Here is a 12446-nt window from a genome sequence, read left to right on the forward strand (position 1 = left end):
ACATGGACTGTGAGGATTTCACAGTGATAACTCATGCTCTCATCACTATATGATTACAAAGCACTCTAAGTGGGTCTGCCTTTGAAAACCACTTGGAAACTGCAAATGCTACATAATGCAGTGGCTTGCTTATTATGGGTACATTATGCCTGAGCTTCAGGCCGTACATTCCTTTCCAATAAATTTCCAGGTGCAATTTAGTTTTGACCTACAATGCCCTGTATGACTTGATGCCTAGGTACCTACAGAACCACCTCCTCCTACCTAAATCAGTCCAGTACATTTACCTTTGGATAAGCTTAGTTATTGCCCCACTTCCATGAAGTGAGAGGAACTAAGGCCTGGGGGTACTGTTTTTCTGTTGCAGCCCTACCTCTGTGGAATACCGTCCCTTAGAATTAAAATTAAGGTTTGCCTCATCTATTATGTTTCAGAAGTTACTCAAGAGAGCATTTAGTGGTTAGTATTTTGTAGCACCACCACCATCATCTGTATTTAATATTGTTTAGATTAAATTTGCGCCATCTGTTTCTATGCTTTTATTCTATATTTTTAGCATGGACATTTTGAACTGATTATATATTGTGAATGTTATATTGTTGATTGCTAAGTAAACTGCTGCAAGTCTATAGCTGATTAGACAGTATATAAATGGAAGGAAGAAAGGATGGACAGATGACAGACCTGGTCTATAAGATTTAAGAGATTTTTTTTTTTTGTAATAGTGAGACTATACAATATATTTTTGAATTTCAGACAATATAGACCATTAGATTAACAACTGGCTAATAAAAAGCTACAGCTTGCTGCACTGCAAAATCATTTATAAAAAGAATTATGGTTTTAGGATACTACCACCGGTGCATTATCACTCACCCAAATCCTTAAAAATGTATTTATTCTATTACATAAAAGACAATGTACCACAGCTTCCAAAAGAGGTTAAAACTTCATATATTTATTCAATGTCTTGTGTATATGTGTGTATATTACAACAAGCTTTTTAAGTTAAAAGAAAACTATACTTGATAAACATATTTAGGAAAACATAAAATAATCAGATCACAGCTTTAAAATGAATCACTTATGTAGAGCACTTTATTCTTTAGTTACCAGGAAATCAAACTGCTCTATGATTCTCAGGTAAAAGGAAAGGACTGAATAAATTTTTCCATTGAGGACTTACTTGATTAACAAGTGAAAATCCATTTCTCCGCCACATTCCAGCATGAACTTGGGCACACAGAACTAGACATCGTAGGGGATGTTCTATTAACATAGGTGGACTAAGTTCACTCTGTATTAGTTGAAGACAACACAGAAACTCACTTAATGTATGCGTTATATGTTCTTAAAGTTCATTCAAAAATTCATTTCCATGACTTAAAAAATAGGAAGTTATGGCTACCTATTGATATCTAAATGAATCACTGGACCCTAGCCACTGTCACCTGTGGATCTCCCCAACTAAGAGTTCAGCTGATTTTTTTTAAAAAAATGCTAAAATACCCAATTATTATTAACATAATGCTACTCACCATTGGTAGCTGTTCTGGAAACTTGTATGCTGCTTCAGTTTTGCTCAAAAGTGCATGCAGACCTATATTAAAAACAAATATGCATTCAACCCATTACATTACATTACATTTAATATGTTACCAGAGTCCCAGAAACACTCCTGGTGGTTTGTAATTTGATCAATAAAATAATAAAACTAATATGGAATGTAAAAACATAAACTAGCTGCCCATTTCAGCATCTGTTAATTAATTATGGCTAAATTACAGATTATAGGTTAAATATCAGTGAAACGTCTCTGTCTCCACCACATTCCTAAATACCATGAGAGAAGGTGCCATTAGTATCTTCTTGTGTAGGCTATTCCACAGGGTTGAAACCATTACAGAAAAACATTCTCCCCTATGCACTTAACATAAACTGGGATCTGCAACAACTCTGCTTGGGACAAATTGATGGTTGTAGCTGAAGAATACTGTTCTGGAGATACCTAGTACTGAGCCAGGAAAGGTTTTATAAATTAAAACCATCATTTTGAACTGCGCTTGGAAGCCTACTGGTGGGCAGCGTAGCATTCAAAGAATCAATGTCACATAACTGTAATGACTCTCACTTATGAGCAAGCAAGCTGCTATACGTATTCAAAGAAGGTCTTCAACAGTAGCCACTTTTAGAGTGCATAGAGATGATTATAGTGTGAGTTAGTGTCACCAGGCTTCCAAATCCAGAAAAGTTTGTAACTGGTGCACCAGCCAAGGCTACGCAAAGGTTCTCCTAGCCACAGCCTCCACCTGCTGATCAAGCAGTAACTATGAGACTAGGACAACCCCCAAATCGCAGATGTGCTTCTTCAAAGAGTGTTATTCTGTCCAGAGTCACAACCAGAGCTGGAATAAAGCCAGTTCATTTCTGGACAATCAGCAACTTTGACTTGGAGGGGTTCAATTTCAACTTGTTCTTTGCCATCCAGTCCCTCACAGCCTCCAGACACTGGATCAAGACTTCTACAGCATCACCGGAGTGGGCTGGAGATGTATACCTGGATATTATTAGCACACTAATAAAAAGCTCACCCTTAACCAGCAGATGACCTCTTTCAGGGTTTTCATGTAGCTGTTGAAGAGCATGGGAGAGAGGGATGAATCCTTCAGCATCCCACATATAAGCAAATGCTGGATCAACCTCTCCTCTCCCACAATCACAAATTAAAACTGCCTACTTAGTGAAGTGCTGAAATACTGAAATATAGTGACACAATCCTCTTAAGCTACTCAGAAGGATACTATAATCAATTGTAACTAAGGCTGATGACAAGTTTAAAAGAACCAAGAGAGGTGCATTCCCCCAATGCAGGTCCCAAAAGGTAATCGGCAAGAGTAATAACATTGTTAGAATAAGTTATTTTCAAAGCTGGTACTGTATATATGTGGATCCTAAGAAAGTTGTGTCTGTTTAAAGAGTGGCAAATAGGTGCTACATTCTTACTTTAGGTATTACAGCCAGACTGGACAGAACACAACCTGGTTATTACACTGACTTAAATTACTTATCTGTAGATGAAAATTTACACCCCATTACTGGATTTATAATGATGTTTTTATACTCAGCTTGTGAGATCTTCAACCTTTATAATCATAGACAATTACAATATCCATTTATGGTGCCTGGCATGTCTTGAGAAGCGACATGTTTATGGCTTGCCTGTGAACACAAAGCTAACAGATTGACATATGCCTACTAGTTCATGACAAGCAACCTACTTTCTGGGTAAGCAGCACACCAAGGATACAAAAACTATAGCCTGGGAACCATGCAAAACCATTTGGCATTCTTGTTGTGGCTCTCAGATTTCCCACAAAGCAGATGGGGTCAAAAATTTGGGAATTTTTTTTTTTGCATTTTAGGGGGCAAAATATATGGTATAATAATTGCTTAATGAATCCATTGCAGCTCAAATACCCCTCACAAAAGGACCCTGCACCTGCCCACTTTTAAAGTATGAGTTTTACCTGCTACCCAAAACCTTTTGTACCCCCTGAACCAACAGATACCACTGTTGGATACCACTCCTTACAGTATATAAGGTTTATATACCTAAAATATAGCTGTTATATCTATAAGTTATACACAGTGATAAACTGCTATTATAGTAAGAATGGTTGAATTTGAGTCTAATGATATTAGAGAAACACTTTCATATATCCTACTAGCTCATGCCTTTGTTGTAAAGAGAATTCACTTCATTTCTCATCCACAAAGATAGCAATCAAAAGACAAAATTTGTGTTATAGCTAGGAAAACCTCTTTGAATCTTCCTAGTTGCATAAACTGCATTAAAAATTAAGCACCAAATCAACCATGCAATTTAGGCCTTACCTGCAAATAAGCGGGAAACAGGAAGATGAATGCTAACTTTTTCTTGAGAAACACAGTATCGAATAGTTTCAACTGAATGTCCACACATGCTGAGTTCAATAGGCTGTTCTCCATCAGTAAAACCACAGTGGCATTGCATCAAAGTAGTCAGGCATTTCTTATATGCTTCAATGAGCACTTTTTCCTATAAAGATTAAATGTAATTACATTTACAGAAAATATAGCTCTTAAACATTATAACAAAATTATCATGTATTTGTAATAAAGATGAACAAGTGAAAATTTGCACCAAGGTAACATCTATCTAACCTATTTGATTAGAATGTATTTACCAATGCTGTTTCAAGAACTGTTGGTGCTATATCACAGTAGGCAGCGGGAGGTATATAATTCCATCTTACAAAGAAAACTCTAATGGCAGAAGCAGGAATGTAGGAGGCACATAAGAAAGACACTTTAAATTCTGATTTTATTTATCTCCAAATAAAAGAAAAAAGTTCTAGTGAGGAAAAGTTTCCATTCTAGCCTCTAGGGCTTGCTTTCCAATGGGAACTGCATGTATTTCAGCTACAGGGGCCTACTTTGTGCACTTACAGTGATAAAACCTAAATGGATTAATAGCATTGCACGAAGATTGTAGTATTCTTAGTGCCTTCCTCTAGGATACTTCATCATTCCACTCTAGAGCAGACTTGCAGATAGTACAGAGGATGGGCTTGATAGAGAAAGGGAAGATCCATTTCCAAGGCAACAAACAGATAAACATGACTTAAGTTCATACGAAGAAAGAGATTTATGAAAACATCTAAAACAGGAACTAATTGAAGATAAAATATTCTGTTACAATAGCCATTCTAATAGAAGTAGTGTAGGACTATGCGGCATCTATTTCTTGATCTGGTCTGCCTTGCAGGACTCAATAGACTTCATTTTGTAGGTGAGTCCTCATTTGATCATTTTCTGGATTGTACTTTACCTTTTCTTATACATTTGCAAACCTTGCAGTTCTTCATGTGTGCTATCACCATACATGGCTACATAAACAGTGGTACTTGCAAGAAGACTGAAAGTAGAGGGAATCATATGGAGTGTATCTTTCTAAAAAATCTAGTGATTATGAATTTCAGCTCTTTTTCTCACATGCAGTGATCTCTGGCCAAGCCTAAAGCTATGGAAGCTATTCTTGTTTCTTTAAAAAATATGTCCAGCCATAATCCCATCCCAGGATACCATTCTAAGAGGTAGGCAAAACTTGAGATTAGAGTACTTTCCAAAGTGCCTCCCATTGTATCAGTCTGCTCAAATATTAAGATCCATCTTAGCCACACATATATTTCTAAATATATTATTATTTGTCACCCACAGAATCAGCTACAGCAGTATGGATTTAGTCTAGTGCATTCTGCCCATCTCTGATTCAGTGGATACATTTGTGCCTCTGTGCTAATGACAGATTTTTTTGAACTGCCTAAATTTTCAATCAGCAAAATAGGGAGAATTTCCTCTTTATTTTACATCTCTTCCTGTTTTAAAGAATCTCCAAATCCTCCAAAGAAAATAAGAGAGGGAGTACAAAACTGCAGATGCAAATGGTATAACTCACAAGTTTTTTCACCAAATAATTAATCTCATATTAATGAGCACCCTCTTTACTTTTTATTCCTCTGAACTACAGTCTAGCCCAGACCTTGAAGGCTGTGTTTTAATTTATTTCATTCCAATGTTTCTTGCTTGAAAAACATGGGCATTTGAGCTTCCATTTTAAACAATTCAATCTTATTGATACAAATCATATAAAAGAATCTTGTGGATTCATCTATTCCCCTAATTCAAATATGTCTGAAAATATGTTAACAACTTACATCCAAAGCACACCAGTCTTGCATCATTGAGATGACATGTGTTAACTTCATCTGCAGTGTGAACGCAGCTTCCCACTCTGGTTCCATTTCAATATGCTGTCCTATTTGACGAGTTATTGGATCCATACCCTTCAGACACAGATGAAAACAAAGATGAAAACAACAGAGAAGAATTAATGCCAAGACCCAGCAAGTCTTTGCCTAGTGATTGCCTATATTGAAGATGGAAAACTGCTGCCTGTAGTTTGCTCATCCTAATTTCATGTGGGATGGAGGAGAGAGAGAGAGAGAACTAGACAAACATGCAATACTGCAAATCATATTGATCATAGTTCTGGCTCACCACCTCATCAGCTATAGTATCTGACTTCCTGAGGATCAACAATTCTTCACAGGAAAATCCTTGATTTATAAAGAGGACTATAGAAAAATTAGCTGTACTGAAATTGGGGCAACAGTAACCATCCAGTAAAACTGGTTCTATCCCCAAGAACAGAGAAACCTAATATAAAAGGTATTGGAAATGTAACAGTTAATATGAAAAAAAATTTCACTGCCTCATTTGTGTTCCTACAATTAATATGGTACTGTTTTTGAAAAACTACCTACCTGCATGCACCTCAGCAACTCCAAGAAGACATCAAAGCCATCTAGAAATTTTTGCCTCAGTTGATCTGACCAGTCAACTGGCTTGCTTATCAATACATACCTAGGTACAGCAGAAATAAATTTGCAGGCTGATTTTTGTGTATTTACATAAAAATATGATATTCGTGTTATTTTTAAAAACACTTACTTTAAATCCAGAATCAGGCTTTGGACTCGTCGGAATTTGAATGCCTGTAGTGCAGTATACCGCTCAAACTGAAATCTCCCCTGTATATCTCTATGTCGTAAGTGGTCCATAAATGTTGAGATTATAGTAGTCAGGAGGTTCTCTTCTACAATTAACATTCTTGCCTATAGCAAAAGCATATTTTAAAGGGTGTTTTAATCAGAATCTGCAGGAATTCAAGCAACAGCTTCCAATTATTTGTAGGCCAGATGCAGTTCTTTTTCAGCACCAAATGGCAGATAGTTCCTGAATGGGAGACCAGCAGAATCATCAAGTTCCATGGTATTTAAAGGAAGGACTGGATAAATTGTTAGAAGCCGATGGCTCTCTTTAGGAATTTTACTTTTAAATAAAGACACCATTATTCTGAAGCTTTGTGTCATAGTTGGTATCATCCATTAAGAATGAACATCTGCTGTTAAGTAGTCTGATTTCATGAATAGTGATCACATTCATTTTTTAATTGCTTAGAACATGAACAACATACAAAGCTGCTGAAGCTATGAGGCACTGAAATTATCTCAACAGCACACATTTTTATAAATTAAGAGGACCCCTACATTTTTCTTAGCGCATCCACCCTTATTTCTCCAAAAGATGAATAGAATCATCAAGTTGCATGGGAGGTTTCTGCCACTGAGTTCCACCCCCTAGCCAGTACAGGTACAAAAATCAAAGTATCCCAGTCAGATGCTGTTTAGCCTCTGCTTCAATATATCCATCTCCCTAGATAAATGGTTTCACTGTTGAAAAGCTTTTGTATTAGTGGAGTAAACAGCAGAGCAGCAAGCAGAATGTACTTGTACGTAACTTCAAATGAATATTTGTGTCCCATAATCTAAGCCAGGGGTATGCAACTTCCCTTCAATCAAAGGCTGTTCTTGGCTTTGTATAGCACAAGAGTTCTCAAACATTTTGGTCTCATGACCCCTTTATATTGTTAAAAATGACTGAGGACCCTAAAGAGCTTTGGTTTATGTGTGTCATGAGCACTGATGGTGAGCAGGAGGGGCCCCCAATCCAGGGGGAAAATGCGTGTGTAGTAGCGAGAATTTGAGCTGTCATTCAAAGAGACACAGAACAGACCCGCCTTGACTCTTGGGAGTTTATCTGTATGGGTTTTCTCACACTTCTTCAGTTTGTTATGTGAGAGGTAAAGATTTTAATGTGTAAATAAGTTCAAGCTAGTGAGCAAAAGCAACGCCATGTTAAATACTTAAACCAACACAAAGTCAGGAGGAGATAGTGGGGAAAACTCATCAAATGATAAGGGCTAAACTCATCACTTATCATGGCAATGGCTAAACTCATCATCTGGTAATGGCTAAACTTATCAGGGGAACTGCTAAACACATCACCTAATATGATAATGGTTTAAAACAAAGGCGGCCGGAAGATTGTAAGTCTGAGAGTACCCAGCCAATGGGGAAACGGATAAAGAAGAGCAACGGGACAGGAAAATGTATAAAAATAAACTTGAAATATTGTATGGTGTGGCTTTTCTTTTGGACACGTTGCATCGTGCTCCTGGAAAGTCCACCACACTTTGCAAACCGTAGAACCTCAGAGAGAGAGCGAAATAACGTGTTTTTCTATTTCTAAACTCAAAGACTGTTGGAGTCTAATTTGTTTTGAGTTTTGTCGCTAACAGTTAGGATTTTCTGTCTAATGTAGCAGTAATAAAACACTAGAGACCTATTCCTCGTCTCGGCGTGGTTCCTGCTTGTTAGGACATCAGGGTTGATTCTATCAATATTTACCTATGTTAGAAATTAAACCAAGAAATTTAAAAATATTTTTTTAATTTTACTTTGCAGACCTCCTGAAAGGGCCTCAAGGACCCCAGGTGTCTCCAGACCACATTTTGAGAACCACTGGTATAGCAAATCAAGGATCATACTCTAAAGCTGGCAGGCTGCGGGCTCCAATTGCAATTTTTATTTATTGCATTTTGTAAGCTTTTAAAAAAAATATTACATTAATAATTGTAATAAGAATCAACTTTCCCCTCCCCCAGCCATAGCACTGATTTTAAAAAATTTAGAAAGAGACAAAGAAGCAGTAGAGAAAAATGTGGGGAAAACAGATTGGAAAGGCCTAGATGGGGAAGGGGCAGGGAGAAAGAGAACATGGGGAATCCCTACCAAGCATTACCACCTTGACATAGCGGGAAGATTTAATAGCTCCAATGGGTAAGAGTGATGCCAGTGGGAGAGGGAGCTCTTGGTAGAGTTACCTTTGCTTGGTAAGGTCAAAGGGGGAAGGATAATTCTTATATTAAATCCACAGCTGATGTGAGGACAGATGGGCTCTGAAGATATAAGGGAAGCCAAGCAATTTAGGAGATGGAATTCAAAAATCAAATTCAGAAGAATGCAGTAGCAAACCACTTCTACACTGTTACCTAAAAGACTCTATGGACATGGTTTATTAATTTAGGCAATTGATGAGATTCCTACATCTTGAGCCAAAGCTGAAAGGACATTGAGTTACTTGATACTGACAGTACTGAGAGAGGAGTTCCTCATATTACAAGTACAAATCTATTTATAGCATAAATGTGAGAAGCACAAACCAATTAAAACTTGAAATCACCAAATTGGAAATAAGGCACACTAAATTTGATGTTTTAGGAATAAGTGAAATTAGGTGGGCCAGAACAGTCATGATTGTTAGGCAATATTCAGAGTATGAGAGCACATTCAGGAATTATGTGGCAATGATATTAAAAGGGAAATGGTTAAGCTTGGCTATAATTTGATAAATGAAAGGATAATATCTAGTAAGAAAAGGAAGGAAATGCAGTGAAGAAGTTGGGCTGGGACAAAACTGGGCATAAAAGTTGGAGAGAAGAGAAAGAAGCAACAAACATACTGGATAAAGACAAAACATGGCCAACAATCAGGAAAACTTAAGAGCATATTTGCTGGGGGGGAAAAATATTCAGAGGAGGTCTTAGTATACTGTACGTGCTTAGAAGACCTACTTATTAGACTCATACATTGGAGTGAAATATGATACCTTCTTCTGGGCAGCTGGCTTTGTGCCTGAGGCATGACTAGAACTCATGGTCTCCAGGTTTCTAGTTTGGTGTCTTAACCACTACCACATACTGGCTCTTTTCCTTCAATTAACAGGTTGTAATTTTGTTACAGGCAGACTCTGTCTTTTTTCATCATGGTATTATATAAGACTCTATCTATATTTAGGATTCCATATAAAATAGCAATACATTATCTGTATTAGGTTTAAGTGGCATTCAAAGCAAACAGCGGGTTTCATTCAACATTTAAATACTTACAAGAGAAGGTACTGTGAATATCTGCACCGAGAGGTCAGCAATTGAATACTCTCTGTCGTGGTCATCTTTCACATAATCATTCTGCAATCGCTCATAATTCTATTAAGAAGGAGGCAAAAAAGGCAAAGGGTGCCGACTATCAGTTTTAAAAAAGGTAGCACTACTCACCAGAGTAGGTACAGTGAAGAGCTGAACAGAGAGAGCAGTCACCGACACTGGCCGCTCGTGATCATCCTCCATAAAATCTCTCTGCAACTGCCGATAATTCTAAACAACAAGGGGAAATTCACCTCTAATCCGCACTGATCGGATATTTTCTCTAAGCTTAATATTTGTGATGGGACAACTATGTCCTAAAACTGCACTGCTGTACACAGACTGACTGGCAATTTTTTATACCTCAAATTACTAGACTATGGATGAGGGCATACCTGTAGCTACTGAAGTTAACTGGTTCAAATAAATAGGAAATTAAATAGAAATACCAAATATATCTATTGTTCTAGGAAACATTTCTGGATTCAATCAATATTTAAAGCAAATTGATGGAATTGTGCAATATATAGATTTTTTTTTTGCATTATACACAATGGACTTCTTATGAGTTAACAGAAAATTGAACATTATTAGTTTTCACCCCATAAAATAATATTTGTTAGGAGAAGTGCTAAAGTGACATACATTTTTAAAAAGTTAAAATTTCATCTAAACTGCCAGGTACTTTCTGCTAAAATGGCTACATGTGCTACCATAGTTACAGGAGAATATGAATTTTCACATTTAGATTTGGAATATTCTAGTAAAGGAAGAACTAAAAGGAAACAAGTAACTGACTTAAATAAAGAGAATCATCTCCACTGTATAAGAATTTCAGATGAACCCGAGTTCCATCAAGCATTTGGTGAGAACCAGTGTGGTGTAGTGCTTAAAATATTGGACTGGCACTGGGGAGAACCAGGTTCAAATCCACTCTAAACTACACAATCTCACTGGATGATTTAGGGGCAGTCACTCTTTTAGCAACCTGCTTCAGAAGTTTGTTGTTGTGGAGAAAAATGGGAGAGAGCACTACGCATGTAACTTCAATCTAATAAATAAATCCTTGTAACAGATTTTTATTGTTTCAACTTTTGTTATTTTGTTTGAATTCGTATTATTTGTTTATATAAATGTTTATAGCCTGCCTTCTTCTTGGGACTCAAGGGATTTACAACAGACCAGAAGCAACAACAGGTAAATAACTGAATAATAATAATTCAACCAACTAATGAATGACAGTCTTTTTACCATTAGTATCCAAATGCCTTACAAAAAACTGAATCTGCAATGCCTTCATAGAGTCTACTAATTTAGGGTCATTCTATATCTTAGGAGGCAAGATATTCTAAAGAGAGGGGTAGCCACTGAGAAGGAGCATCATCAGGTTCCCACCCTATTTACTTCATCTGGGATGGTGACACTTCACAGACCACATGGGTTGAGCCAAAACTAGATGGGATACACTGTCCTATAGGAATCCAAGGGTCAAGTTATGCAGAGTCCTTTGAATCTGACCTAGAACCATATTTATAATCATTGCAGTAACCACAACAGAGGTGTAACACTGATTAATTTGCTACCTCCAATTAGCAGACTGGCTGCTGCATTTTGAATTTGTGGAAGTTTACAAATCATTGTGCAAGAGTCTCCTGATCCTAAAAGGCCCACAACTGGCTTCTGCCTGCTGCTACAGCAGGCGGCATGAGTCCAAGAGGACTCCCAAACCATGGATCTTCTTTTGTAGGGGGAGTGCAACTACATCCAGAGTCAAAGGTGCAGTTGGAACCAAGCCAGATTGGTAATATCATTACAAAGAATTTTTCACTGGATGAGAGGAAGTTACTCACTCTGGCAAACCGGAAAGCAAACAGTTTCTTGTATTTCAAATCCATAAGTAGGCTGCTCATGAATAACTGATGATACACACTTCTAGCTCCTGGGGGTGGAGTGGGAAAGTGTCAGGAAAAGATACACATTAACGTGGACTTGCATGATAATAGTCTATTAAAAAAAATAATACTAAACATTTTTATACTATACAACAATTATGTAACAGATGGCCTCTAAATCAATGAACGAATGCATACTGATAGATGTTTACTAAAGATGGGAAAATAATGGAGAAATCTTAAGATGAGAAAATGTTGGTAGAAAGGTAGTAGATAGTGTGTGGCCCATTGTGAGAAATGATTATTTGTCAAAGCAAATGAAAATGGCTGCGTATATGAACATGCTTCTGCCCATTTTGTAATATGTCAGCGAGCAATGGAATAGCCGACCTCCTAAAGTCATGGGCGCTCCATCACTGGAAGTTTTCGAGAAAATATTGGACAATTATTTGTCTGGGATGGTATGAGGCACTGAGCAAGGGGTTGGATGAGAAGGCCTGTAAGGTTCTTTCCAACCTGATGAGAGAAAGAATTACTGAAAATCTAAACAGTTATATGAAGGAAGAGTGACTGGGTTAGAAGGAAGAGTTGTGCTTGTATGACATTACTGGGATCCTCAGAAATAG

At 37.3% G+C, this 12446-nt stretch overlaps 1 protein-coding gene across 2 annotated transcripts in view; it reads right to left on the reverse strand.

The window, feature by feature from the left end:
• Window positions 1–12446, reverse strand: part of UBR2 (ubiquitin protein ligase E3 component n-recognin 2) — a 65197-nt gene that overhangs the window by 33086 nt on the left and 19665 nt on the right. Inside the window, exons 10-17 of one of the 2 annotated variants that reach the window (XM_063303004.1) lie at window positions 11779–11867; window positions 9893–9991; window positions 6553–6716; window positions 6366–6465; window positions 5757–5885; window positions 3895–4078; window positions 1539–1600; window positions 1187–1297 (exon numbers count right to left, since the gene is read on the reverse strand). In XM_063303004.1, the coding sequence (XP_063159074.1) occupies window positions 1187–1297; window positions 1539–1600; window positions 3895–4078; window positions 5757–5885; window positions 6366–6465; window positions 6553–6716; window positions 9893–9991; window positions 11779–11867 (938 nt within the window). Of the gene's footprint in view, window positions 1–1186; window positions 1298–1538; window positions 1601–3894; window positions 4079–5756; window positions 5886–6365; window positions 6466–6552; window positions 6717–9892; window positions 9992–10060; window positions 10160–11778; window positions 11868–12446 lie in introns of both variants that reach the window. The other variant, XM_063303009.1, reaches the window with a different exon arrangement.

The sequence above is a fragment of the Candoia aspera genome, chromosome 1 (genome assembly GCF_035149785.1).
Source record: "Candoia aspera isolate rCanAsp1 chromosome 1, rCanAsp1.hap2, whole genome shotgun sequence".
Lineage (NCBI taxonomy): Eukaryota > Metazoa > Chordata > Lepidosauria > Squamata > Boidae > Candoia > Candoia aspera.